The following is a 27,718-nucleotide window of genomic DNA, read 5'->3' on the forward strand; positions in this document are numbered from 1 at the left end:
CTGAGAGTGTGTTACCTCCTGTGGTTAATGGACTTTGCAGGTATGATTAACTCGAGCATCTTGAGATGGGGAGAGTATCCTTTGGGGCCCAGTGGAATCATAACGTTTCTTGTAAGAGGGAAGTTATAGGCTCAGAGATGGAGAAAAAGATGTGAGGATGGAAGCAGAGGTCACAGAGAGAGAGATTTGCTAATTTGCAGATTCTACACTGTTGGTGCATCTGATGAAGGAAGGGGCCATGAGCCAAGGGACACAGATGACCTCGAGGGGCTGGAAAAGGGGAAGAGATGTATTCTCCAGGGAGCCTTCAAAGGGAGCACACACCTGCTGACACCTTGATTTGAGCCTAGTGAGACCAGTTCAGGCTCCTGACCTCCAGGACTGTGGAGTCATAAAGTGGAGTTGTTTTATGCCCCTAAGTTTATGGGAATTTGTTAGAGTAGCCACAGGAGACTCCTAGAGAGGTCACAGGCCCAAGAGTGTGAGAAATGGTCATCAAGGAATATCACCTTGAATAAGACACTTCTTCTAGAAGGAGGAATTTTTTTAGTTTCAGAATGAGGAACAGGAGAGCTTTGTGCCTGTTGACTTAAGTTTTCCCAGCGAAGTAGGCTCCAAGGGCACATGCCCTATTGGGGCATTTTGTAGCTGAGGAAGTTGAGGCCAGAGCTAGGTGACTTGCCCTAGGTCACACAGCCACTGAAGACCAGAGGTGGATTCAATCACACTCTTGACCACTTCACCACAGAGCCTCTTCTGAGCAAAGAAAAGGGAGCCTTCAAAGTGATAGATGTTGTGGCTCCTGCCTGTAATCCGAGCACTTTGGGAGGCCGAGGCGGGCAGATCACTTGAGGTCAGGAGTTCCAGACCCGCCTGGCCAACATGGCGAAACCCCGTCTCTACTAAAAATATAAAAATTAGCCAGGTGTGGTGGCATGTGCCTGTAATCCCAGCTACTCAGGAGGCTAAGGCCAATCACTTGAACCTGGGAGGCAGAGGTTGCAGTAAGCCAAGATCGCACCCCTGCACTCCAGCATGGGTGACAGAGTGAGACTGTGTCTCAAAAATAAAAAGAAAAGAAATGATAGATGTTGGCTGGTGGAGATGGTGTGGTCGAGGCATTCCTGCAGACTCTGGATGTCTTGGCTGCTGGCTCTGGACAGGATCTTGAGGTTGTGGTGTTGAGCAAGCCATTCTTACGGACGTGGAAGGTGCCTCCAAGGAGTCTGGGAACAGGCGTGGAGAGGACGGCTGTGAGCAGGTGCCTGAGAGCAGAAAGGGGTTGCTCTGCGACTCTAAGAGATGTGGAGGATGGGAAGCTAAAGGCAAGAGCCTCAAAGGAAATTCAGTAACCTGAGACTCAACTAGCCAGGAGGGCACAACCTCGGACCCAAGTGTGAACAGACAGTCCTAGGGCCAGGAGTGGGGGCTCAAGCCAGGGAGAGAGAACAGGAAGATCTAGAATTCAGACAGGTAGGAGGATCAGAGTGGCAGCCCTGGGCAAGTCCCTGTAATCAGTGGTAGGGCACCGTCTGCCCTCTGCTCTGTTTCTAAGCAGCCTTCTGGCACAAGTGATAAAGGCTGTTGGTCTTCCACACACCAGAGCTGGGAGGGCTCTGTGGTCCGGAGTCCTGAGTACGGAGACCTAGGGCCTTGTGATTCCAAGGGCGATCCCTAGAGCGGCAGCGTTACTGTCACCGGGGGGCTTGTTTGAAATGCAGACTCTCAGATTCCCCCAACTAATTCACAACCTGAATTAGCGTCTGCGTTTTATCAGGATCCTCCAATAATTGTATTGCAGTTTAAGAAGCACCATCTTTGCTTACAGCAGTGGTTCTCCAAGTGTGGTCTCTGGACCAGCAGCACCAGCAGCACCTGGGAACGTGTTAGAAATGCAGGTTCTCAGCCCCTGCTGAATTAGAAACTCTGGGTATGAGGCCTAGAAATCTGTTTTAAGCAGCCATGCTAATTCTAATGCATGCTCGAGTTTGAGAAGCACTGGCTTGGGACAGGATGATGTGGCAGTGATAAGCATAGATTTGAGATTCCACAGATTCAGGTGGACTCGGTTCTGCTGCCCAGATTCCTGTTTTATAACTTGAGAAAATTAAGCTGGAATCACACCTACTTCACAGGACTTTTGTGACATTCAGTAACCCTCTTTACACAGAGGACGCAGTAGAGCAGCCAGCATAGAATCAGGGCTCAGTACCGATTAGCTGTGAAGCCATCAACAGTGAATGCCTCAGCTAATATTTATTGAATTACTAGTAGAGACCAGGCATGGTGCTGAGCACTTACTATGAATGATCCCATTTAAACCTCACGCTAGCCCTAGGAGGGAAGTCCTGGTGCAATCCCCATTTTACAGATGAGGACAGTGAGGCTTAGAGGGCTTAACTCCCTGCACAGGAGCATCAGCTGGTAAGCAGTGAGCAGGCCACAAGCTCCAGTGCATTGGACACGAAAGCCCATGCTCTTAGACACTTGTGCTTTACTTACCACAGCACTGGGAGAAATGCCATAGCTGGAGGCATCCCCGGGAATGCATTTCACACCAGGTAATCGCGTAGGCTACTCTTAAAATTATAATCTTTGCACACCAGTATTTCCGCCCCGTTGAGGATTTGCGTGTGCAGCCTTGTTTCCTGCCCTGGGGTCTGGGTGATGCCTCATCTGGTCCCAGCTTGTTTCTGTTTTTCCTCGAACTCATCATTCTTTCTAGCCTCACATCCTGAAACCCCTCAGTCCCTGCTCCTTCCACTTGAGCATCAGTGACCTTGGCGAGGGGCAGAGCCAGCCAGCTGCCGTGCTGGGGGCTTCATGAACAGAAATACATTTAATCCTGGCCTCTGCTCCATGAGGTTGCCTTACCTTCATTTTCTAGTTGAAGGTCGCTTCTCTGAATGTCAGCTCTGTCTTTGTGACTGTCTAAGTCAGAGCAGTCTGCCTGCTGGCAGGAAGCCAGGGCTCCGTGGAGAAGCCGCGACCATGGGTGCAGCAATTCCCGTGAAAGCTGTCCTGTTCTAGATGCATTCCAGGAGGAGACAGTTACCAATGAAATGGGATTCACACCTGCAAGAGGGACACACACCCATCGGCCAGGACGTCCGGCATCTGGAGGTTGGACACTGTCCCGGAAAGGGTGTGGCTTTCCAATGCCGCTGTCTTAGACATGCCTGCCCCTTGGGAACAGGCCACCTCCCACCTTTTGAGGACTCTGCAGGAAGGTATCGCCTTGCTTTGTTTCAAGTCAGCACATATTTATGGAAATGTGCCATATGCCTGGCGTCGCATCAAGTGATGGGAATATGTAGATGAAGGCAGCCCAGCTGAGGTCTAGCCAGGACACTGGACACGCATTTTTGTTAGCCATTGCCATCAACACACTCTTGGGCTATTGATAACTGCCTGAAAACCTTGCTGCTTCTGTGTCTATGCCTAAAAGTTCCTGGGCAGAAACAATTCAAGGCGATCTCTTTTGTTCCTAGGAATCTGTTTGATGTATTTGGTTGTAATCAGGAGAAGCTGGGATGAGTTGATGAGGAAAATCATGTCTTCCATGTTTAAAGTTAGGTTCTGTAGATTTAAAACATAAATCCATCCCTGTGCAAAATTAAAAGCCGTAAACTGATGAGTAATAAAGAAAGACAATCATATGGCCAGGTGTGGTGGCTCACACCTATAATCCCAGCACTTTGGGAGGCCGAGGCAAGTGGATCACTCGAGCTCAGGAGTTCGAGACCAGCATAGGCAACATGGTGAAACCCCATCTCTACCAAACTATAAAAGATTAGCCAGGTGTGGTGGTGCGTGTCTGTAGGCCCAGCTACTAGGGAGGCTGGGGTGGGATGATCACTTGAGCCTGGGAGGCGGAGTTTGCAGTGAGTCGAGATTGCGCCACTGTACTCCAGCCTCAGTGACAAAGTGAGACCCCATCTCAAAGAAAAAAGAAAAAAAAAGGAAGAAAGGTGCCTCCCACATCCTGTGGAAAATATGCTTTGCATTTGACAACCTGAAAAAAGGAATAAAATGTTGAACCTATTACCATCAAATGCATTCAGATTTCTTATCTAGCAGCCATTTAGTCTCCTACTCACCTAGGAGCAAATAAGGTCACCCAAACTATGGGATAGAGGAATGAAGTCAGCAACAGGCTGTGGAAAGAGGCCCCTCCAAACAGTGAAGCTTATTAAATGATTGGGTCACGGGAGTTCATTTTTTAGAACCCCGCAGGGCAATTCTACACAGCGAAGAGTGGTCACAAACTTAAAACTTTTGCCTCTGTTTAAACATTTTTCAGTAACTTGTTAAAAGCTCTTTCTAAAAGGGATATTCAACATGCAGATGATGGTACCTTACAATTTATGTAACAAATATTCATTTGAGATCAAATTAAAAATCATTTTTCGATGCCACTTTGCACAGGAAAAAATAAATAAATAAAGCTAGTAAATGACCACTGCAACCACAGGGAGCCACTCATCTTGCCTTTCCAATGCCTGAGCCTTCTGGATGGCCCCCATGTAGTGTATTATATGAACCGGTGCCATGGAGATCTTAAAACTCTGCAAGCCCAAATTAACCTGGAGGAGAGGAAGAAATGGGCTCTCTGCAAAACCATTTCCTATTAAAGCCATTTCCTATTTATGGGCAGTAGTGTTATTAGTTCTCACTTGGACAGCATTTTTTTTTCTTTGCAAAAACTCATAATTATAACCATCCTCTTAAATCCACTTCCCCTTTCTTCCTTTGCCTCCATAAATCATTCTTGTATTTTTCTTCTCTCAGACCAAGAAGGTTATAACCTTGCAGTTACATTCACACACAGGATCAGTCATTATCCATTTGTTGAAATGCTTATCCTGTAGCTTAAGAATATATAAAATGAGGCCAGGCGTGGTGGCTTGTACCTGTAATCCCAGCACTTTGGGAGGCTGAGGCAAGTGGATAGCTTGAGCCAAGGAATTCAAGACCAGCTAGGTCAACATTGAGAAACCCTGTTTCTACAAGAAAATACAAAAATTAGCCAAGTGTGGTGGCGCACACCCACAGTCCCAGCATCGGTGGCGGAGGATGAGGTGGGGGGATCGTGTGAGCCCGGGAGGTGGAGGCTACGGTGAGCCGTGATCACACCACTGCACTCCAGCCTGGGTGACAGAGGGAGACCCTGCCTCAGAAAAACACAAACACATCCCAAAAGAATACATAAAATGGCCAAGTATTTATTACTAAAAAAGAGCTTTAAACTAATCAGGATTTTTGTTCTGCTTTTCCTTATATTTCTTTGTTTCACTTCTTCCAAAGCATATGGCAGAATAACAATATTATTATTCTTCAAAAGAGCATTACTGCGGCTGGGCACAGTGGCTTATGGCTGTAATCCCAGCACTTTGGGAGGCCAGGGTGGGAGGATCACTTGAGGTCAGGAGTTCTCGACCAGCCTGGCCAACATGGTGAAACGTTGTCTCTACTAAGAATACAAAAATTAGCCAGGTATGGTGGCGGACGCCTGTCATCCCAGCTACTCGGGAGGCTGAGGCAGGAGAATTGTTTGAACCTGGGCTGCACAGAGGTTGCAGAGAGTTGAGATTGCATCACTGCACTCCAGCCCTGGAGACAGGGTGAGACCCTGTCTCAAAAAGCAAACACACACACGCGCGCACACACACACGCGCGCACACACACACACACACACACAACTGAGATTTGAACACCTGGACTGAGTCCTGGCTGGTCTCTTTCTAGCTGTGTTAGCTTAGATGAGTCACTGAACCCCTCCAAGCCACGATTTCTTCTATTAAATCAGAGGAAAAATGCCTGCTTCACCCATCTTTGCAATATGCAGTGAAGGTTGAGCAAATTAATATTGAGTCGTAAGAACCTTTATAAACTATGAAACATACAGATGCCAGGCATTGATATTGCTCTGAATTTCTCACGTCAGTGGGACATGAAGTGGTTCTGCAAAAGCACGTTCTTGTAATTGAAGCTTATCTCTTTAGGGGCCCATTTTGGAAGGAAAGTATAGTAAAAACTGGTACCCCTTTCTGTTTGCTGTAACAGAAGAGAGTGGGTGTAATATACACCCGTGCACCATCACAATACCCATAGAATTTTAGGATGCTAGGACAGAAAGGGGCTGCATACTGAAGGTACCCAACCTCCTCATTTGACCGATGAGAATGTCGGACCCTGAGAGGCCTGTGCCTTGCTCAAGCTCCCACAGCTGGTGTGGACAGAGCCTGGGCCTCACCTGCCTGGCCTCTGCTTTGTCCTTCTCCCTCCTCTGACCACTCCCCTTCCTGGACTTCCACTTTTTCCACCCATCCCTTCTAATCTCTCTTTTTCTGGAAACTCTGACCTGCAGGATTCAGTGTACAGTCAGTTATTTAAGAAAGAAGACTGGGTGCAGTGGCTCACACCTGTAATCCCAGAAACTTGGGAGACCAAAGCAGGAGCATCATTTGAGCCCGAGAGTTCCAGGCTGCAGTGTCATGATTGCACCACTGCACTCCAGCCTGGGTGACAGAGCAAGACCCTGCCTCTAAAAAATAATAACACAAATAAATAAATTTTTTAAAAAATGGGGTGAGACTTCAATGCAGCACTTCTGACATGGATTTGGGGATCCGGAGGCCTCTGTAGTCATCCGGTTTGGGGGCTGTGTTCTCAAAGTTTGGCTCACAGGGAAGGAAAACATCAGTGCCCTTTAAAACGCCACCTTGATAAGAAATCTCTCTGTATTTGTTACATCCCATCCCCAACTCCTGATGCCCAAAATGCCCTTCACCTTAGTACAGCCAAATGTCAAATATCCTTTCGCAGACTGTGTTTGCAGGCCCTCAGGAAGAAAAACACAACTATTAGCCTGCCCACCTCCCTGGGGGAGTTGAATAGCTAGAGTCCATCCTGAGGCTCTGTGCTTTTAATAACTCAGTACTGTATAAAATACAGCACAGCATGTGAACCAGGTGATAACCATCATTAATCATGAAAGGCTTATCAGAACTGAGCAGTCCTGAATTTTATATTTTTCATACTAATTGGCAACCTCCAACATCATCCAGAAAGGCCTTTCCTGAACATTGTGACCCAGAGGGGAATTCTGCTGTAAGATTCCTGTCTGTCCCACACCGCCCTCATCCCATCCATGAGCAAGCCAATTTGTCTTTGCCGCCCAAATGCATCCCCCATCAATCCATTCCTCCCCGTGCAACAACCTGAGTCCAAGTCATCATTGAATCTCACCACCTGGGCTCCAAACACATTCTCCTCACTGATTGCCTTGCTTCCATCCTTGTATCCTAGGGTCTATTCTCCATGCAGCTACCAGAGGGATTTAAAAGCTTCATTCGTTCCTGTTATCCCCTGTGTGATACTCTCTGGGGACTTTCCATTTTTACCTGAGCATAACCCTAACCCTTCTGAGGGCCCACAGACCCTGTGTGATTAGCCCCTACCTTCCTCTAGGACTTCACCTCCTTCTGCTCTCCTCCATGGGCACTCAGGCCCCACTGGTTGTCTTTCTGTCCACAGTATGCCAGAATTGTTCCCATCTTAAGACCTTGGCATTTGCAGTTCCTTCTACCTGGGACTCCCTTTCCCTATCTCTCTATGTTCTTCTCTGTCATTCAAGTCTGTTTGAATGGCGTCTTCGCCGAACAGCCTTCTTTATCCACCCCAGCCGAACTTGCCTTCCGCTTTCCCGGGTCTTTCCCTAGCCTTGCTTCTATTTCACTCTCTCTACTGCACTTATCTAAAGTTTTTGCTATCTGAAATTTTGCTTCCTGGCTGGGTGCGGTGTCTCACACCTGTAATCACAACACTTCGGGAGGCCGAGGCGGGCGGAACACCTGAGGTCAGGAGTTTGAGACCAGCCTGGCCAACATGGTGAAACCCCATCTCTACTAAAAGTACAAAAATTAGCCGGGCTTGGTGGTGCATGCCTGTAATCCCAGCTACTTGGGAGGCTGAGGCAGGAGAATCGCTTAAACCCGGGAGTCAGAGGTTGTGAGCTGAGATCACATCACTGCACTCCAGCAACAGAGCGAGACTCCAGCTCAAAAATAATAACAATAATAATCAAATGAAATGAAATTTTGCTTCCTACATTTTTTGCTCATTTGTTTGCCCACCATGACAGCGTCTGTTCTCCGCTATGCCAAGAACTGTGCTTGTCACACAAGAGGTAACATAAAGTCAATGCCAGTTTGTTGACTGTTGGCCTGCCTATCTGAACACAGATGCAAAAACGAGGATAGCACTGTCCTTGCCCACTGCTGAGGGAGACAGACAGGTGAAGAGATGTGTTGCAGTTTACAACAACAGCGGGTATTTTCAGGAAGCTATGGTGAGGCATTGTCCTCCCTCCCAATATTACCACACGGGGGCATCACGGAAGCCCCCACCAGAGGGGTGGACAAGAGGAGAGGCCTCAGCTTATGCTACAGCCTCTGCTAGGTAGGCCTAGCCCTCGCACACATTGGTCTTAGATCACTTAGTTCCTCCTTCTGAGCCCCTGCCTGCTCTTTGCAAACGGATTAGGATACCTACGGGACCCCATAGGCTTACTGTGGGGAACAGTATGAGGCAGGTGCTTGGCACCCGGGAATCGCGCACAGTTGTCATCTGTGATTTTCACAGCGCCAGCTCCCTTTTGGTCACCAGGCCCTAGAGGTGCTGCAGGGACCTGCAGAGATGACAAGAGCCCCAGACACTCCTGCCCTTTCACTCTTGGTCCGTGAACTTTCTGTTGTTGTTGGTTTTTATATATATTTTTTTTTTGAGATGAAGTCTTGCTCTGTCACCCAGGCTGGGGTGCAGTGGCGTGATCTCGGCTCACTGTAACCTCCGCCTCCCGAGTTCAAGCGATGCTCATGCCTCAGCCTCCAGAGTAGCCGGGATTACAGGCACGTGCCACCAGGCCCGGCTAATGTTTGTATTTTTAGTAGAGATGGGGTTTCACCACGTTGGCCAGGCTGGTCTCCAACTCCTGACCTCAGGTGTTCCGCCCGCCTCAGCCTCCCAAAGGGCTGGGATTACAGGCGTGAGCCACCGTGCCCGGCCATGGCCCATGAACTTTCATCCTTCATTTTCAGCCATTCCTTTCTCACCTCTTAACATTGTCATCAAAAATCAGTAATTAGAGAGAGGAGGCCTCTACAGGGTAGTGCGTCCGGGATCCCAGGCAGCTATGTTTCACGCAGCCCGCCTGACCACCTTGCAGATGTTCCTGTGACCTAACAGGTTTGGACAAAGACAGTTGCCACCAGAGCGCATTTTTCAGGCAGCATAGCTCCACCTGGTGGTCACAGGTTTGTTACAAGGATCTGTGCTGCCAAAAAAGAAACACTCCATTGCATAAAGATGCTCATAATATGTAATCCCATGTAATTTTACACCCAGGAATGTATCCTAAATGGAAAAAAGCAAAATGATACATGGGTGAACATGTTTGTTGCATTGTCTATAATGGCAACTCTTGGAAACAAACTAATTGTGCCATAACGAGAGAATATAAATTGTGTTACATGAACACGAGAATATAAAGTCGCCATAAAATGTTACGTAGGAAGACATGGGAAATTCCTAACAGGATATTAAGAATTCACACCACTGAAATGCTGTGAAGGGATTGCACAATTTAAATTTTCATTTTCTTTGTGTAGTGACATTAAGGGTAATTTTTTAAATTAAATTTTGTCCTTGACAGTTATTTTGTCTTTTCAGTTACTCCCAATCTCTTGAAGAAACAACTTAATCTTTTATCTAACTGTGGTATTGTCTTTCATCAGTATGTGATGATAGTGGCTATTATAGTGACCTAAATATATATAATGTGCATGTAAATATATGTGTGTGTATATGTAATGGTAGCATATATATATTATATATACACACAAAGTATTGGTTCATCATTTATTGTATAGCTATTATATATAAAGCTTTCGCTATGACATAAAAGGCCACGTAATATTCTTATTTATGATTTTATTACGAGCTATAGAGCCAGATAATTCTCTTTTTTTTCAATCTAGTGCTGTAACTCCTATTTTTGCTGCCTCTTTGGAAAACCAATGTGAAGTTACAATTATTCAAAAGACTCTTGGGACAGTCGTTGAGAGCAAATTGATCTTACTCGATTCTCTTACTCCAGTTATGAGCTGTGGTTGAAATTGAGCTTGTCTTATAAATGGTTCCAACAGCAATTTTAGTCTGCTGTTGTCTCAAGGATCACACTACGTCTTACTGGTTTATACTCAGAAGTTGGTAGATTGATATCTTTATATTATATATATCTGAGGATGTTCCAAATGCAGTTTTAATACTATTTTAGGTATTTTTATATCAGATGTGTGTGTATTATTCGTTGTCAATAAACATCAGTTATTTAAAACTGTACAACAGATTATAATCCTACTTTTGCTTTTCAAATTTATGCTTATGAATTAGAAATGTTATATACTCTTGGCCAATCATAATCTGATTATTTGAAAATGTATTTTCTCAGCTTCCTAGATTATAGGAGTTGATGATAGTGGTGTCTGCCTTTCACTCTGAAGGACTAAGTGTTTTCACATGAATAGAAATAATGAAAGGGAAACTCCAGGTATTGTCTAATGCTATTAAATTAGCTTACATTAATCTCCGGCTGAAAAATGCCCAAATAGATAGACTTCTGAAGGTTTACTAGAGGCAACAGGATATTTATTTCTTTAGGGACTCCATTATTGGAACTGTTTCCCCTGGTGCCAGCTGCTCTTACTGTCCAATATTTTCTACAGGCCTAGGGCTTACAACAGAGAGCCACTGGAAGGATGTAGGCATCACCTCTCATTTTATACTAGCGATTGGGAATTTGGGGATTGGAGCTATATGTGCAAAAAGTGATTACTTTGCCACTTTCTAGACAGCAAAACTGAGGTTTACCCAGTTTGTGATTGATTTAAGACAACAGTGCAGTTCAGGGACAGCCCTCGAATGAAACCCAGTCATTTCTGAGCCCCTGGTAGAGTGCCTGATCCATGAGTCATCCTACCGCTGACCTGGGTAAAACTATCAGTGAAACTGAAAAGTCCAACCACTGGATACCAGAACCTTTGAAAACCCAGACTTCTCTTTAATTATGACAAATAATTTTAAAAATCTTTGTACTTCTAAGTCATGCAAACAATAAATAGGGATTTAATGAAATATATATCATTACAGGAATTCAATATACAGTGAATCCTATACCTTGGCATCCAACCTCCCAAAGGAGAAAGAGTATAAAATAGAGGTACAGTTTTATCACAAATGTAATTTTGCAATTACACGGCTTGGCATGTTGCCTTTTCTAGGTTTAACAATATATTACAGAGGTCATTCCATGATGCTACAAAAAGATTTGCCTTATTTTTTTACTGGTTACCCAAATCCCGCTGGCATAGGATTCAACCTATATGTGTACTGGGTTTGTCATCATAATTTAGCCCCCTACTAGTTCCCTAAGGCGAATTATGCTATAGTGGTTGTCCTTGACCCAGTTTTTTGTGCACTTGTGAAATTATTGTGTTAAAAGATATGTGTCATTTAATTTTTTTCACCAGTATAAATAAGTTGTTTTTATTCTTTTATGTACGTTTTGTCTGTTTTATTCCATCTATACAAGTTCAACATATTGCCTTGATCTTCTGGAGTTAAAGCTACTGACATTGGCATGTGATAAATAATTTTTACCCATGCAAAACAGTACTTTCTAAAGATAAAATAAATGGTTAGATTTTTTTTTAATTATTTTCATTTGAGTTTTATGTGCTCAATGTATCTCTAGCTAAGAAGTGGTGAGAATGATTCCTAGGTTCCGCGTACAGCCATGCACCACATCACAACACTGCAGTCAACAGCAGACCTCATGTACAAAGGTGGTCCCATAAGATTACAATGCGGCTGAAGAATGTCTATCACCTAGTGACGTCAGAGCCTCACAGCACAATGCATTACTCACATCTGTGTGTTGATGCTGGTATAAACACACTGAATGTGCTGCCAATCCTAAAAGAGTCTGGCACATAGAATTATGTTCAGTGTATAATACTTGATAATATAAATGACTTTGTTACTGGTTTATGTGTTTACTATGCTATATTTGTATTATTATTTTAGAGGGTACTTCTTCTATTTATTATAGAACAAAATTCACGGTAAAACATCCTCAGGCAGGTCCTTCAGGAGGCACTGCGGGAGAAAGTATTGTTTTCCTAGGCGATGACAGCTCCATGGCTGTTACTGCCCCTGAGGACCTTCCCTTGGGACAAGATGTGGAGTTGGAAGATGGAGATATTGATGGTCGTGAGACTGCGTAGGCTTACACTAATATACGCATTTGTGTCTTAGTTTTTAACAAAAAAGCTTAAAAAGTAAAATAAAAAATAAAAAATTTAAAACTAGAAAAAAGCTTTTAGAATAATGATATAAAGAAAAACCATGTTTGAACAGCTTTACGGAGTATTTGCATTTTAGGCTGAGTGTTATTACAAAAGAGTCAAAAAGTTTGAAAAAATTAAGAAGTTTGGAAAGTAAAAGGTTATAGTAAGCTGAGGTTAACTTATCTTAAAGACAGAAAAAAATTATTTTAAATAAATTTAGTGTAGCCTAAGTGTACAGTGTTCCTAAAGTCTACAGTAGTGTACAGTCATGTCACAGGCCCTCACTTTCACTCACCACTCACTGACTCACCCAGAGCAGCTTCCAGTCCTGCAGGCTTCATTTGTGGTAAGTACCCCGTGCAGTCGTACCATTTTTTATCTTTTATACCATAGTTTCACTGTACCTTGTTAATGTGTAGATATGTTTAGATTCACAAATACTTAGCATTGTGCTATAACTCTCCTACAGTATTGAGTACAGTAACATGTGGTACACGTTTACAGCCTGGGAACAATAGGCTACACCATATGGCCTAGGTGGGTCGTAGGCTATGCTATCTAGGTGTGTGCGACTACATTCCATGATGTTTGCACAGTGATGAAATTTCCTCATAAAGCATTTCTCAGAACGTATACCCATCATTAAGCAATGCATGACTGTATATCCATATATGTATATATGTACGTGTGTGTGTGTATATTCAACAGTGTTGTGGTAGGGTTTTCATTGTTTTATTTTGCCAGCATTTGTCTTCACCATTATTATATAGAGTTTTAAAATCAGAATATGAACTTTCCTTCTATAAAAACATCTAAATTTATCCTCTGAGATATACTCCATGTCATGTTAGTTTTTTAAAAAATGTTCTTCCTCTCTTTTGGTAAAAATTTTATTGAGATATAATTCACATACCATACAACCCACCCATTTAAGGTATACAATTTGGTGGTTTTCAGTATATTCAGAGTTGTGGAAAGCTGTCACCACAATCCGTTTTAGAACATTTTCATCACCCCTGAAAGAAACCCAGAATCTTTATCTCCCACCCATAATGCTGCTGTCCCTGTCATTTAAATTTTGAAATATATCTTTGCCCTCCAAGGCAGCTGTATCAATTATATTTCACCTGCAGTCCATCGAGTGACAGTTTCCTCATACTCTTCCTGTATTATCAGAACATTTCATCTTTATCAGCCTTGTAGATGAAAAATGATTTCCTGCTTCCATTTGCAAGGACACTGAGCGTCTTTTCATGTTCCTTGGCTGTTTGTGTTACCTCTCAGTGAGCTTCTTGGTAAACCTAAATACAAGCAAATACATCGATGTCACTGCTTTAGTTATCCCATCCACAGGTACATGATACGTGAGGCGAAGGCCACTATGAAGCTACTTCACACTGAACTTTAGAGGCAAGAGCACTTTGCAGACGGGCCCCGTGCACTGGGAGCTCATTCCCTGAACTGTCCTCGTGGGCAGCAGGGGACTGTGTTTTTGTCTGTAGGGTGACTTCATGCTTTCTCCCCATGTAGATAAAATTCTTGCTTCTCTACTTGACTTAATTTGACTTTGTGTCAATCTGTCAATCACTGTGTTTTATTTGACATTCTATGGTCTTTGTTCTATTTTCTTAACACCCAGTCATCCCAGGATAAACCTATCTTTATATATCCACCTCTTACCTCTTCTGTGATTCCTAAGAGCTTTGTTCACTAGCTCAACTGCCTGGCGGAATCCTGATTACATTTTTTTTCGTTGGAGGGTCTTTAGGGAGAGCTGGAGCTCGAGTAAACTGGGGTCTCAGAACTCCTGGGAACAGGCATGTCCTCACCCCTGCCACCACACCTGAGCCACGTTGCCTATCAGTCATTGTTCATTAAGTTCCTTATGTGGGGACTGTAGTCTCCAGTGATCAGAGGAAGGGGAGGACTCTGGGGGTCCCCTGCCACGACCTCAGTACAAGGAACCACAAAGTCTCTGACCAAGTCTGCCTTTCATACTAATAATTATTAGCAGCAGGCAAGCAAAATGTCAGCTTCCTTCCTGTGCCCCGAAGCTTGGTGCCTTCCAGCTCTTTGTTCCTTAGAAATACCTCACCTAAAAGATCTACTTGCATCAGATGTGGCAATGTATTCAGGGGCACACCTAACTTGATACCCAAAGTGGACCATTTTTGACACCCTGTCTTCTATACCACAAAATTATTTTCAGCATCACCATGTAAAAATCAGTAATACACAACATTTTCCTGACTCACTACATAAATAATTTAAAAGGAAGAAATTTCCATTTTCACGATATTATTTAAATTTATCAATTGAGAAGAATTCAGTGCCACTTCTGTCATATTCCTGCCAACCAGGAGTAAGCTTAATGGAATAAGAAGAAAACATCAGACGCACTAAATTCAGAGACATTCAACAAGTTTCCTGGCCAGTTATCTTTAAAAGTGTCCGGGTTCTAAAAGTCAAGGAAAGACTGAGGAACTGTGCCAGCCTGAAGGAGACTAAGGAGACAGGAGCCTCCTTTGGAGCAACTTGGGATTCAGGGCTGGATTCCTTTGCTAGAAAGGACGTCGTCGTAACAACTCGTGAAACTGAAGTCGGTCTGAGCACTGGGCGGCACTATTGTAGCAATGTTTCTTTCCTGATTTTCATGACGGTGCTGTGGTTAGATTGGGGAAAGCCCTTATTTGTAGGGAATGGACATGGGGAGATGTGGGGTTCATGTTCCACAGGTCAGCATCTTACTCTCAAATGGTTCCAGTTATACGGTAATGTCCTTGTACTGTACTTCTATGTTTTCTCTGTGGTTGTGATTTAAAAAATAAAAAGCCCCCAAGAGTTCAAAAACCTGAAAGGTAAGTCACTGTAGCAATTGTTCAGAACTTAGAGCAACAAAAGCCTTTTTTGAGAAGGAGTCCTTTTCACCGATATTGTTTCGAATTATTGGTGCAAAGCGCTCATCAAAAGCCAGGGATCTTTTAAAGTCAGTTTGGTTTTCACTTGTAAATTCTCTACCTACAGTGCATCTCCTTACTGCCTGCACATGGAATGAACAGCTCCCACCACCCTGCCCTCAGTGCACCCTGATTGCACTGGGAGATCAGAGTTCTCCATTTTGATGGGATGTGGGACACTGGCCCAACGGAAGCCCTCGGATAGGCTAGGAAGACCACTGGGGACAGTGTTAGGCTGCTGGGCTGTGTGAAGGGTGTTAGGACACACCCTTCACACAAGGGCAAGGTGCCTGTGTAATATCTAGCCAATCCACCACTTATTTCACCAGAAGAAAAAAACGTTAACGTCCCTTATGCTAATTAAACTTTTCAGAGCCAAATGTGGCAAAGAAGCCCTATTTTATTAGTGGCCTCTATAGCATGGGACTTCTAATTAGGGTGTTTCAAATGCCATCTAACAACCTTGGATGTATATTCCCGTCATCGGTAACCACCACTAGAGTGTGGATTACGGTTAATCAGCACCTATACCTGCTCATTCGATTTTAGCGTAAATGCCAGTGTCTCCCCAGTTCGTAGCACAGCGCGACGAGCATGGTAGACCTTTGCAGAACGTAAATGATGTGTCTGTGTACCTCGGCATTTGCATTTGGGTGTGTGTGTAATCAGCTCCATTTGACCTAGACGTGGTAGATTGTCAAGGTCTTGGAAGCAGGTGTGCAGTTCAGGGAGCGGTCTTTAGAATGGAAGCACTCGGCTCTTGCCCACAGCACAGGGGAGGCACAGACACTAAGACAGAGCAGGCTTGGAGGGGGAGCTCAGGCAGGAGCGGTGGTGGCTGATGTCATTGCCTCATGCCCTGTTCTCAGCTGGCACGCTTGAAGCAAACCACAACTCTGTGATTAGGGGTGGAGTGCCTATGCAAAAGAGATACTGAGTAGAAAACTTCAGGGTACCTGAAAGGAAGCCCCCACACCTTCTCTGAGATCATCCTGTTTGGCATTTTAGCTAGAATAGAGTAGCCTTAGGGGCCAGGCCCTATTCCTATGTCCAGCTTCCATAGTGTGCAGCTCTCAAGTCTTGAGGGACATAAGAGTCACCCAGGGAGTTTGCTAAAAGTTGAGATCCTGAATTCCTGCCTTATGGGCTCTGATTCACCCAGGGCATATTTCAGAGCCTACATTTTTACCAAATGCCCCATATTTTTTATGTCTATGGACCACGGACCTTGTGACAACTTGTCCTAGAGGCCTTGCAATCAGAAAGCCCAAATTTGCCTTCCCAGATCCTTCTGCAACCACTGGATGACCTTGGGCAAGTCTCCAGACCTCCGTGAGGCTGCGGCTTCTCCTCAACATCCAGGGTCTGTCGTGAGGATCTAATGGGTAGAAAGGAAAGCACTTTACAAACCGTGTAGCCCTGCAGAAGTCAGAGGACCTCGCCCTGTTTATTACACCAGCCTTGATGATCTGACCGTGGAGGCCGAGGCCTTCCCATGCCTCCTACAGCCATTTTTTAAAGAAAGATCTTGTGCTTTGCACCCAGCCTTCCATACAGCAAAGTGCGAGAAACTACAAAAGGAGAAGGAGGAGCTGGAGAGGCGGTTCGAGGACGAGGTGAAGAGGCTGGGCTGGCAGCAGCAGGCCGAGCTCCAGGAGCTGGAGGAGCGGCTGCAGCTGCAATTCGAGGCAGAGATGGCGCGCCTGCAGGAGGAGCACCGTGACCAGCTGCTGAGCATCCGGTGTCAGCACCAGGAGCAGGTCAGTCTGCAGTGCCGCTCGAGCTCTGCTGTTGGGTGATGCAAGTGGCAGGCGGAGGGGATCCAGTGCCCCATTAGCAAGAAGTCCTATTCAGTAGGTGAGCTTTTCCAACAGTTCACTTTCTGAGTTGCTTTCTCCTTTCTCCCCCGTCCTCTCTTCTCCTCCAGCCACTCTGGCCTCCTTCATTCTTCCTCAGGGTTTTCACACTTGCTGTGCCCTCTGCCTGGAATGCTGTCCCTCCAGACAGTGCATGGCTCCCTCTTGCCCTCCCTTCCAGACTTTTCTCCAGGGTCACCTTTCTCAGTGAGATCTTTATCCAAAATTATTATTCCTTCCCCCACCACATACACACTCTTTCTGTCCCCCTCCCAGTACTAGTGTTCCTTCACCACTTATCACTAACACATATTTTTTGCTTTTCTACCTTATTTATCATCTTTCTATTCCATGAGGGCAGAAAGAATAACAAGCAAACATGTATCTAGCACTCATCCTACACCGGACACTGCTCTAAGCTCTTTACATGAACTGACTCATTTAGTCCTCACAGTTCCCCTAATGAGGAAGGTACCATTCTTATTCCCATTCTACACGGGAGAAAGCGAAGCCCCCATGGTTCAGTAATTGCCAGAATTCACAGAGCTGGTCATGGAGAAGCCAGGGATGAGCCAGTCTGGCTCCACACCCCTGCTGTCAGCCACTAAGTTAGAATTGTCTGCCAGCTCTCCTGCTGGATCCTGGCACCTGGATCCATGCCTGGCGGAGTACCCACAATATCCATTTGCTGAATGAAAGAATGAATGCCAATGGTTAACCTTTGCCCAGAAACCTTACTGGAGAGGAAAATGCATCCATGGACTAACCAGAGGATAATTCCCAGGGCGCTTGTCGGTATGAAAGCCGGAAGGAGGCGGGTGCTGCCACCCCCACGGCAGCCACCCTGTCCGTGACTGCCATTAGTACTGATGAGAGGCGGGCGGACGATTCAATGTACCCACGCTGCTTCCATGAGCACTGCTCCTTTCTTTTCTCTTATTTCTAAGTTCTCCAGCTCCGGTGCCTTCACCCCCACCTTCTAATTGGTGTGTTGCTTTATATAGTGTGCTTATGATATGCTTAAGGTAAGTTGACATTTGTGAAGGGCACCCTTTAAATCTCACTTGGCATTCAGGTTCGTGTCGAGTGGCCTCTTCATTGTCAGAAACCCTTGTGCTGCCCTCCTCAGCTGCTTCCAAATGGACATCCCAGACGGCAATACCCACCCGGCCCTCCCACTGCCCCAGAAGAGGCTTGTGCATCTTAGGGGACCTGGGAGAAATTTAAGAGTAATACTAATTGCTGTCATTGTAATAAAAAACCTCTCTTACTTTATGGCGTTTTATTCTAGACAGTATCTCAGGTTAGTCATTCTCCTTTCCTAGAGGCCTGTAAAAACCAGACACACCTCCCTGTTTGAGGTGGGTTAGACCATAGAGACTAGGAAACAGAATAGGCTACAGCTAAAGTTACCTGTTGGTGTTAAGATGCGAAACTGAACCCCCGGCGTCGTGCCTCCCAGTCTGGCTGCGTGTAACTCCTGTCAGGAGACATTTGCACGGGCTGCCGTCTACAGTCTTACTGATTTTACGGCCGCTTTATACATCTCAAGCCTGGTATGAATACCACCTTGTTCTGTGCCTCTGTGTCTATGGGCCATTCATTCCCAGTTTTACACAGAACACGTTTATACCCATGTTTACCAAAGGCCTCTGATCTGAAGGTCTGAGTTGGTTGAGGAAATGCCAGAAGGTGAGGAGGAGGGGTAAGAGGTGGTCCGCAGGCAGGAGACGCTGAACAAAGGCTCACGTGGTGGTGTCCTGGAGCTGAGGCACTGCTGAGGGGGGCATGTCCACGCGGGGGCCAGGACGCCTCGCTGAGGCCTCACCTGTGCAGAAGTGTGTGCCTAGAGATGTGCTTCACCTCTTTTTAAAGCCAGGACATGGCGGCCTTTTAGATATTTCAAGCTGGAGTGATGAAAGGAGAGAAACCCTTGACGTTTCCACATGAAAATGACTTACATAAGCTACCTGGGTGTAATTCAAACATGTCCTGTTGTATGAGAGCGCTGTGCTCTGTTCATGATCCTTTATGATAGCAAAAGCCGTTTATTTATTTACTGATTCACCTGTGCAAAGAATATTTATGGAATGTGCATTGTATGTACGCAAAGCACCATGACAGGATACTGCGAGAGATACTAAGATTTATAAAAGGTGGGCTTGCTTATCTATCCATTGAGGAAGCTTCGAGATAAGTGCCCAAGGAACTGTCACGTGGGTGAGAAATGCAGACAGCGTGTGGAGGAATTGAGAGTTTCACATCTTATCCTCACAGCTGGAAGTGTCAGAAATCATATCTGAATGCTTTTCATTTGGCTGAATTTTTCCTACAGAAACCCATTGGTTTGGGGGAACCAGAAAGTCAAGCCTATGAATTATTCAGGCCCCTGATTCTGCTCCTGCTGCAGAATGTTTTGGCTGATTCCCCAGGCTTCAGTTTCCCTAGCAGAGAACATGCAGGAAGTGAGGAAGATGAAATGCACCCCAGGCCAATAGTCTAACTACCAGCTAGAACCGTGTTCCTGTTCAGTGGGAGAGGAGACTCAAGGGTGTGACTGAGATGGAGATGAGGATGATCCATGGTTTCAGAGTCCTTGGTGGACCCTCCCCTCTGGGGGCCTCCTTCTCAGGGACGGTTGCACTGGGCAGTGCTAACCCCACTGGGCAGTGCAAACCCCACAGATAGCGACATTTCTGTCCTTCTGGACCCTTAAAAATCAGGTTCACTGACTTGGCATCTCCTCATGATGTTGTGGCCCCCAACAGCTGGCAGTAGGGGCAGGTGCTGCTTCAGTTCTGACACGCAGGATTTTCTGAGGCTGCAAATATCACTTTACTCAAACTGGGACTTGCCGGCTGAGGCAGGCTGACCTCTGGCTTTGCAGCAGCACCTCCTTCGTGACAAAGCCAGCCAGAGCTGCTTCTTGCTTGGCCCCCCCATCATCTCACAGGACACGGGCTGGCTCTCTGCCCGTGGTGTGTGCCCTGGCTACACAGGTGGGTACTTGGAGAACTGGCAAACACCAACACCCCTCCTCAGCCTCCGCTCACACCAATTGAATCAGCATCACTGATGAGACCTGGCAGCAGGTTGTTTCTGGACTGTCCCAGGGGATTTCTGTGTACAGCCCGGGCCCAGAACCGCGAGCATCGTGGGAGCTGCAGGACCCTGCTGGCTCGAGTTAAGGACCTGAGGGAGGGGTGGAGGTGGTCTTGCCTCTTGGCTTTCTTAAGTGAGATTAAAGACAAGATGTAACTCTTATTTTCAAAGTGCAAGGATAAAGGTGTTTAGTGTGTGAAAGCCAGCTCTCCTTCTGTAGCAAGCTGCACATCAACAGATGCCAAATGGCCACAGCTTCCCTTTATCAAAGCACGCAAAACAGACTCATTGTAAACACACACGCATTTTCCTTTTTTGCCCCAAACATGTTCAGCCCAGCTTCCAGCTTTGGTTTCTGGGCTGCCTTTGACTGTCCCCACAGAGCCTGGCATGCAAGTATCTGGCGTGTGACCTTTGACCCATTCCTCCAAGACCGTAAGTTTGTCTTACTCCACGACTTGCTCCAAAGCCACTGGCTTCAGGGACCGCCTGTCTGGATGCATGACGATTCTGCTCCATCAAGGTCAGCACACATTCCCCCTCCATAGACAGCGGCAGAGCTCAGCCTTTGGAGTTTAAATGTTGCTTTGTCTCTTATCCAGGATGCACTTTCTATGCTTTCGTAAGGAAATCATTTTAAACTAAATGACTCAAGGAAAAGCATCCCAGGATTAATCCAAACGTACAGAGGCCACTTTGTCCATCATCTGCATTATGCCTCCTTAGCCCTCCTGCAGAGCAGGCTCACAGCTGCTGGGCAGCGGAAACCACATTCTGTCTAATCAAATAGAAAGAGATCCCTGAGGGCCTTCCGTCTCCCAGCACCAGAGCCTGCCATCACAGCCCAGACGTTCCATGCTCTGGAGGAGGCGGTGCAGTGGAGATGGGGCCTCTGTCAACACCTGCCTGCGTGGAGGGCTGCAGAGGGGCAGGGGCACAGCCCAGCATGGGATGACAGCAGACTGGGAGCTCTGGCATGGCTGAGCCAGTGTCCAGGATACTGCAACCCATGACCAAGTGAAGGAGGGCCCCCTCGTTATCTAAAAAAGAAAGTCATGAAGAGAGCGTGGGAGAGAGTGGGCCTGGGCAGGCTCCCTCTCTCTCATCCCATGTGGATAGGCACAAATGGGAGTTTAATCTGGTTTGGGTTTAATGAATGAAGCTGAGACAATGTAAAACACACGTTTCTTCATTTGAAATCTAAGTCTTCTCCAAGTGACTTGCCAAAGCCCCAGATCGTTGCATTTGGTAAATGGCTAAATGAAGTCAAACCACAGCTATACTCTCACCCGTCTGAGAGGGTGGCCTTCCAACCCTGTGCTCTGCTGTCAGTCAGCCCAGCTGAATAGCAGGCAGCTGCGGGAATGGAGTCATGTCACAGGGAACAGCTGCTTTTCCATAGAACGAGGACTACCGGATGTCTGTGTTGACAGACGCCTCCATGGCACAGCCCAGAACTCTCTCTATGGAGGGAGGAGGATGGCCCAGTGGTGGTCTAAGGGGCCTCACCAGGGTTCTAAATGGAAGCGAAGGGTGCTTCAGCCAGCCCAAGTTTGCCATAGGCCATAATGGTCGAGCACTTTTGTCTTTGATTTGGTCATCTTCAATGCATAGAAAGATCTTGTGCTTTCCTTGGGTCACCTTGTTTAAATCTCCTCCAATTCCTTCTGGTTTCAAGGTCCTCTCAGGCTGCAGTTCTTACTGGCTGCTTCATAAATGTGAACCTGTGCTGTAGAAAGAAGCCAAGAACCACAGGAGAAGACGTTGTACGGATGAATACTATGACAAGAAAGAGGATGGCCAACAGTAGACAGCGCCTTCCTCTTGGAGAGAGCATTTTTTAAAAACCATAAAGTTGCATGAAACCTAAATTACTAAAGAGCAGGGATTCTTGTGTTCAGATTTTTTGACTCGTGGGCTCCCTTTAGTTTCCTTCCTAACATACTGGGCATTTCTCTAATTCCATATGAACTTTTAGAGTTAGGAGATCAGTGATTTCATTCATAAAAGCACCTCTGAAAGGTGGTAAGGAATATATGATGCCATTACATTACCCTTACTACAATGGGCATGGTATTCCATCACCACTGAATCAAAGGCTTTTTACCTTCCAGCAAACAAGAATGGCACACGTTGATGCCACAAACACAGTGTAGTGTTGCTGGTCAGGGCACATCCACCTCCTGGGACTCGTGGGACTCTTCTGAAACTTAGTTCTTCCATCTGTCTGTCTGTTCTGAAACCACTCATGATCATTTGTGTAAGCACCCAATAAATTAGAATCACGCCAAGGACCGACGAAAGGTTCTTTGCTCTCCTGAACTGTGTGGCAGCCCTCCAAACAGTGTGTGTGGGGGAGGAGGGTGCGGGGGGGGTGCTGCGTCTTTACGGTGTGCTATGGCCTGGGTGAAATCCGTAATGGAGCACAAAGAAGAGGTATTTCCTTTTTAAGCTAGTGATTTCTTTTTCCAACAGATTGAAAGGTTTTGGACAATGATTCCATGAAAACCTCCTGTAAACAGGAATTGGACAATTAAATATTGTTGTAATCAGCCTTTCTGCTGGTGGGTTCATAGCTCTGAGCTTCAAGTAAATACCGTTTGATCAAGAATGGCCTTTAAATGCGAGCGAGTCATTGTGCACCGTGTCCGTTCTCACACTGCGACGCAGCTTTCCTAATGCCATGGGTCCGCTGTTGGTTTTGCCCAGTGATACTTGTTTTAGTGGGTGAAGTTCTCGTTTACCAGAAGAAAGAGAAGTCGGGATAATTTTTTGATGAAATAATAGTATCCGGAATGGGAATCCACCCCTTTTTAAATCAGATATATCCCCATGTGTCAACTTCACAGGCAGGCTTCTTTTCTTGGGGAGAACCCTTTCTCCATTCAGATCAAAGGTCAGCCCGTGAATCCTCCCCAGAGAAATGTGGGAGCCTCAGACGCGGCTGAATATGACCAGCTAGAAGCAATGTCTTCTTAACTGGGCCACCAAGGGGCTTCAAGACCAGCACACGTTTTCTAGTTCAGTGGTTTTCAAATGCCAAGTTTTGACACATGAGTAGCTTGTGAAATAAATGTCGCGGCTTCTAACTCGCCTTTTGTAAAACGAAGTAAAACAGAGGAAGCATTTTTAAACCAGACTTTTCCAAATGGAAGGCGGAGTTTTGTGTCTGTGAAACTTTGGTTTTGGGTGTGGTTGTGTGTGGGTGTGTGCGCTGTGGTATTGTGTACAATGGTGATTTTTGCAGTGGATCACTGACAGAGAGCTTGGATAAACACGGTTGTAGTGTATCCAGGAGAGATTTGCAATGATAGGGAGAGGTCGTTTTAGGCCATTACTCCTGCGAGTCATGTATTTGAAGTTAAAACAACAGCCGCAATAACAATAACAAAAACAGTAAACCTGGTAGGCAGGAAGGTGAGGGGTAGGGGAGGGGGTCAGGAAACATGAAAAGGAAGAATCCTGGACTGGACTGGCTGCACTACCTGCGATTAAACTGCTAGAAGCGTTCCTGCAGCTGGGAAGCAGCAGCCACGTTGCCTGAGCAGAAGGTCCAAGTTATAATCTGGGGGGCAACCTTGTGTTTAAAAAGAGACACGCAGACCTCCCAGCCTCACCTGGTACTGGCAAGAGAATCCTAAGGTATCCGTTGCTGGTCTTGCTTGGGGGAGGTCAACACAAACCAATAGTGCATTCGAAAGAGCTTCACCTTTGAAGTCAGACAGACCTGGGTCTCACTGCTAGCTCTGCCATTTATTAGCCCTTGGGCAAAACATTTCAAATTTCTTTGAGCCTCAGTTTCCACATCTGTCAATTGGGCATAATAAGATCTACTTCAGAAGGTGGCTCTGAGGGTTAAGTAGAGTAACGTATCTCGGGCAGCCTAATAAGTATTCGTTCGCCTCCGTTGACCTTGTGTACTGTAGCTCCCCCTGCCTCTGGGAAACAGACCACCCCGTAGGGAGGACCCTTTTCTTTTCCTTTGCCGTCATCGCTCATAGCGGTGCAAGGGGATGGACTAGGAGTGGGAAGGGGATGGTCCAGGAGCCACAGTCAGGACTCTAAAGAGGTACCTCAGGCAGTGATCCCCTGCCTGGAGTTGGATCCTCCTGCAAAGAGCCAGGTTGTGGCAGTGACCTCCTCTTGACTCTGAGGGCTGCCACATCACCACCAAAGTCCAACTCGCCTGCTTTGGCACGAGGCTGTGACTTGTCATTGATGTTTCAGGTCATGGACCTTTTCCACTCACGGAATTCCACTTCTGTTCTCCAAGCAGCTCTCTGTCTAACCGGTAACTGCGACTCTCCTCCAGGTGGAAGATCTCACCGCCAGCCATGAGGCTGCTCTCCTAGAGATGGAAAATAACCACACAGTTGCCATCACAATCCTGCAGGATGACCACGACCACAAAGTCCAAGGTAGCTCCCAGCCTCGTGTGCAGCAGGCAGGGGTGGGTGGTGCAAGCCGAGCCTTTCCTGCTGCAGGTGTGTGGAGCCCCCCTTCCTCTATTGTTCCTCCTTTCCTGTCTTTCCCTCCTGGTGCATTTTTTTCTGTTGGCTCCTGGGAAAAGAAGAGATAGGAATTAAGGATGCAGGTAGCTAGCTGCTGCTTTCTTCCAATGCAGTTATCCTCAACCTTGCTGAATACTGGAATTCCCAGTCCTCTGGGGAGCTGTAACAAAAGACCAGTGCCAGCCTCAGTCCCACCCCAGGGATTCTCGTGTCCTTAATCCGTAGTGCAGTGTAAGCATCAAGATTTCTTAAGACTCCTTAGGTGATTCTAATGTGTAGCCACACTTGAGGGCCACTGTCTAAAGTAGGCATGGAAATAGTGCACTTTATGTTTTCTTTCCCCGGTTTTTTTTTTTTTTTTTTTTTTAGACAGAGTCTTGCTCTCCAGGCTGGAGTGCAGTGGTGTGATCCCAGCTCACTGCAACTTCTGCCTCCTGGGTTCGAGCAATTCTCCAGTCCCAGCAGCTGGAATTACAGGCACCCGCTACCACACCCGGCTAGGCTTTATGATTTTTATGGCCTTATAAAAACAAATGGAAGCCCCGGCATGGATACACTTTCCTCATATTTGTGATGCTTTCCGGGCCCCTGCAGCATCTGGTTGGATCGGGATATCCAGAGCTGACACTCATAGACCACATTCACCGTGGGTGGGCGTTGAGTCTCCAGATCTTTCTTTTTACATTTTTGTAACTTTGAATTATCTTTGGGTTTTATGTGGGTCGTAACGGCGTCATTACTAAGTTCCAGTGAGATTTCCCTTTGTGAAAGAAGCAGCATTTTATACTTTCACATGCATTTACATTAATACATACAATTTATTTTTCAACTTCCTCTCGCTTTACTTTTCCCTCCCAGTCAGCTGCTTGTTAAAGTGCATATTAAAGGCTGGGAGCAGTGGCTCACACCTGTAATCCCAGCACTTTGGGAGGCTGAGGCAGGTGAATCACCTGAAGTCAGGAGTTCAAGACCAGCCTGGCAAACATGGCGAAACCCCGTCTCTACCAAAAATACAAAAATTAGCCAGGCGCGGTGGCCTGGCTACACGGGAGGCTGAGGCAGGAGAATCGCTTGAACCCCGGGAGGCAGAGGTTGCAGTGAGTCGAGATCGCACCATTGCACTCCAGCAACAAGAGTGAAACTCCACCTCAAAAAAAAAAGTGTGTATTAAAAGCAACGACAGTTAACGATACATTGATAAACTTTTACAATTTTACAATTTGAGAATTAGCATCAGAGTTTGTATTATCGTAAAAATGTTCTCTGTGAACAAGACCCAGTGTGCCATCACCAAGGTCTGTGGTGTTGTCGCCCTCAAGCACCACCCCCGCTGCCTCTGGGAGCTATTAGTAGGTGACCAAGCTGGAGGCAAGGGACGGCATTTTCCAGGGGACTAGTTAAAGGGATTGCCTGGGTCCTGGTAGTGTGTCTCACACTCGGAGTACTGGCCCCTACCCTTGGCTACACATTGGAATCACCTGGAAGTTTTTAAAAATACGCTGATGTGTGGCTGCCTACCTCTGATGTTCCCATTTCATTGCTCTGGGGTGCAGCCCAGGCATCAGAAGGCTTTCAAACTCCTTAGGTGATTCTAATATGCAGGAAAGCTTGAGAACCATTGTGTTAAACACCCTATTAAGCATGAGACAGTGTCGTGAGTTTGAAATAAAGAAATACATGATGAAGACACAGATATTAGCAATGGTTTATGTCATCTTCAGAATGGATACTGCCTCTTCTTTTCCCTTGGGGCATTGGGATCCTTTGAAAACACCCTGAAATCTGTCACTAGAGGAAGCTGGTCTCACGCGAGGGAACGTGAACGGAAATGGCGCAGTGAGCCGTGGTGTTGCCTTTTCTTTCTGGATTTTCACATAAATGGATCGGGTGGATTTTTCTGACGAATGAAGTCTCACTCAGACACCACATTCAAGGTCTGTGAATTATAAATGATGTCAAGGCCATGTGGGTGTAGGTAATGGTAGCTAAACAATTTATTATTAGGGTCAGGATGCTGCTCTCGATGACTGTAACACTAATCATTTGGTCAGAGGCAGGCAGACCGGAGGGCCACATGGTTCTCTATCAATGAAATCAACACAAACGTTTCTTTTCCAAATGTAAATGTCAGCTGTAACAACTGGATTTCTTAGTGGCCCTGAGCACCGTTAGTTAAAAGATTTGAGTGAATGAAAACCACGAAGTCCTTCCTGATTGCAGCTCACGCCACACAGAATGGTAATGGTCGGTCTCCAGTATGCTGCCATTCTGAGCATATGATCCCGGCTGACTAATGAGACCCTCCTCCCTCTCCTTACAACATGAAAACAAATTGCTTGTGTAGCCGGAAAGAGATGGGCTTCACCCAGCTAATAAGTCTCTTCCCATCTGGAGGAAAACAGAATCCATTTGCTTAATAACTCTCACATGACAACTCTTTCTGCCTAACTTACAAAGTATTGCTGGGATGACACTTTTCACGGAACAGCGTTGTTTGAGACCCTCTAAGAGGAATCAGTCCAATTAGTTCTTCCTTGCATCTGAGTTGTCTTAACACGGAATCTTTGCTGAAGCAAATCCCAGGGATGTGTGGTTCTCAGAGGGCAGCTAAGAGGCTACCAAGGTGTCCATGTAGACGCAGCACTGAGCCTGGCTGGCGAGCCCGGCTGGCAGGATGGCTGCTCGCAGCTCCACTGCTTTCCTCAGCCGCAGATGGCTGCTTTGCAGTGGGAAGGAAGAGTGATCCTGGGAGGGGAAGAAGATGGGATTTAATGTTAATTACCTAGTTATTTTGCCATGAGGACAGTTTAGAGAATCAATGAATAACGTGAACAAAGGATCTGACTTGGGCAGGATGGTGGTACAGCTGAAAGTAGAAGTGT

The 27,718-nt window shown here is 46.1% G+C and overlaps 1 protein-coding gene and 1 long non-coding RNA gene across 3 annotated transcripts in view; one reads left to right on the plus strand and one right to left on the minus strand.

Moving 5' to 3' along the window:
• LOC105529665 (microtubule-associated tumor suppressor candidate 2-like) overlaps positions 1 to 27,718 on the plus strand; it is a 209,059-nt gene that overhangs the window by 162,039 nt on the left and 19,302 nt on the right. For both annotated transcript variants that reach the window (XM_011966848.1, XM_011966847.1), the window contains 2 exons: positions 16,913 to 17,127; positions 24,638 to 24,743. In XM_011966848.1, the coding sequence (XP_011822238.1) occupies positions 17,062 to 17,127; positions 24,638 to 24,743 (172 nt within the window). In that variant the 5' untranslated portion in view covers positions 16,913 to 17,061. The remainder of the gene's footprint in view (positions 1 to 16,912; positions 17,128 to 24,637; positions 24,744 to 27,718) is intronic.
• LOC105529664 lies at positions 13,285 to 24,488 on the minus strand. Its single transcript, XR_001004548.1, has 3 exons — positions 24,238 to 24,488; positions 21,615 to 22,054; positions 13,285 to 13,711 (listed from the first exon to the last, which is right to left on the minus strand). It is a non-coding gene; the product is annotated as an uncharacterized LOC105529664 (long non-coding RNA).

The sequence above is a fragment of the Mandrillus leucophaeus genome, unplaced genomic scaffold (genome assembly GCF_000951045.1).
Source record: "Mandrillus leucophaeus isolate KB7577 unplaced genomic scaffold, Mleu.le_1.0 Scaffold779, whole genome shotgun sequence".
Taxonomy (NCBI): Eukaryota; Metazoa; Chordata; class Mammalia; order Primates; family Cercopithecidae; genus Mandrillus; species Mandrillus leucophaeus.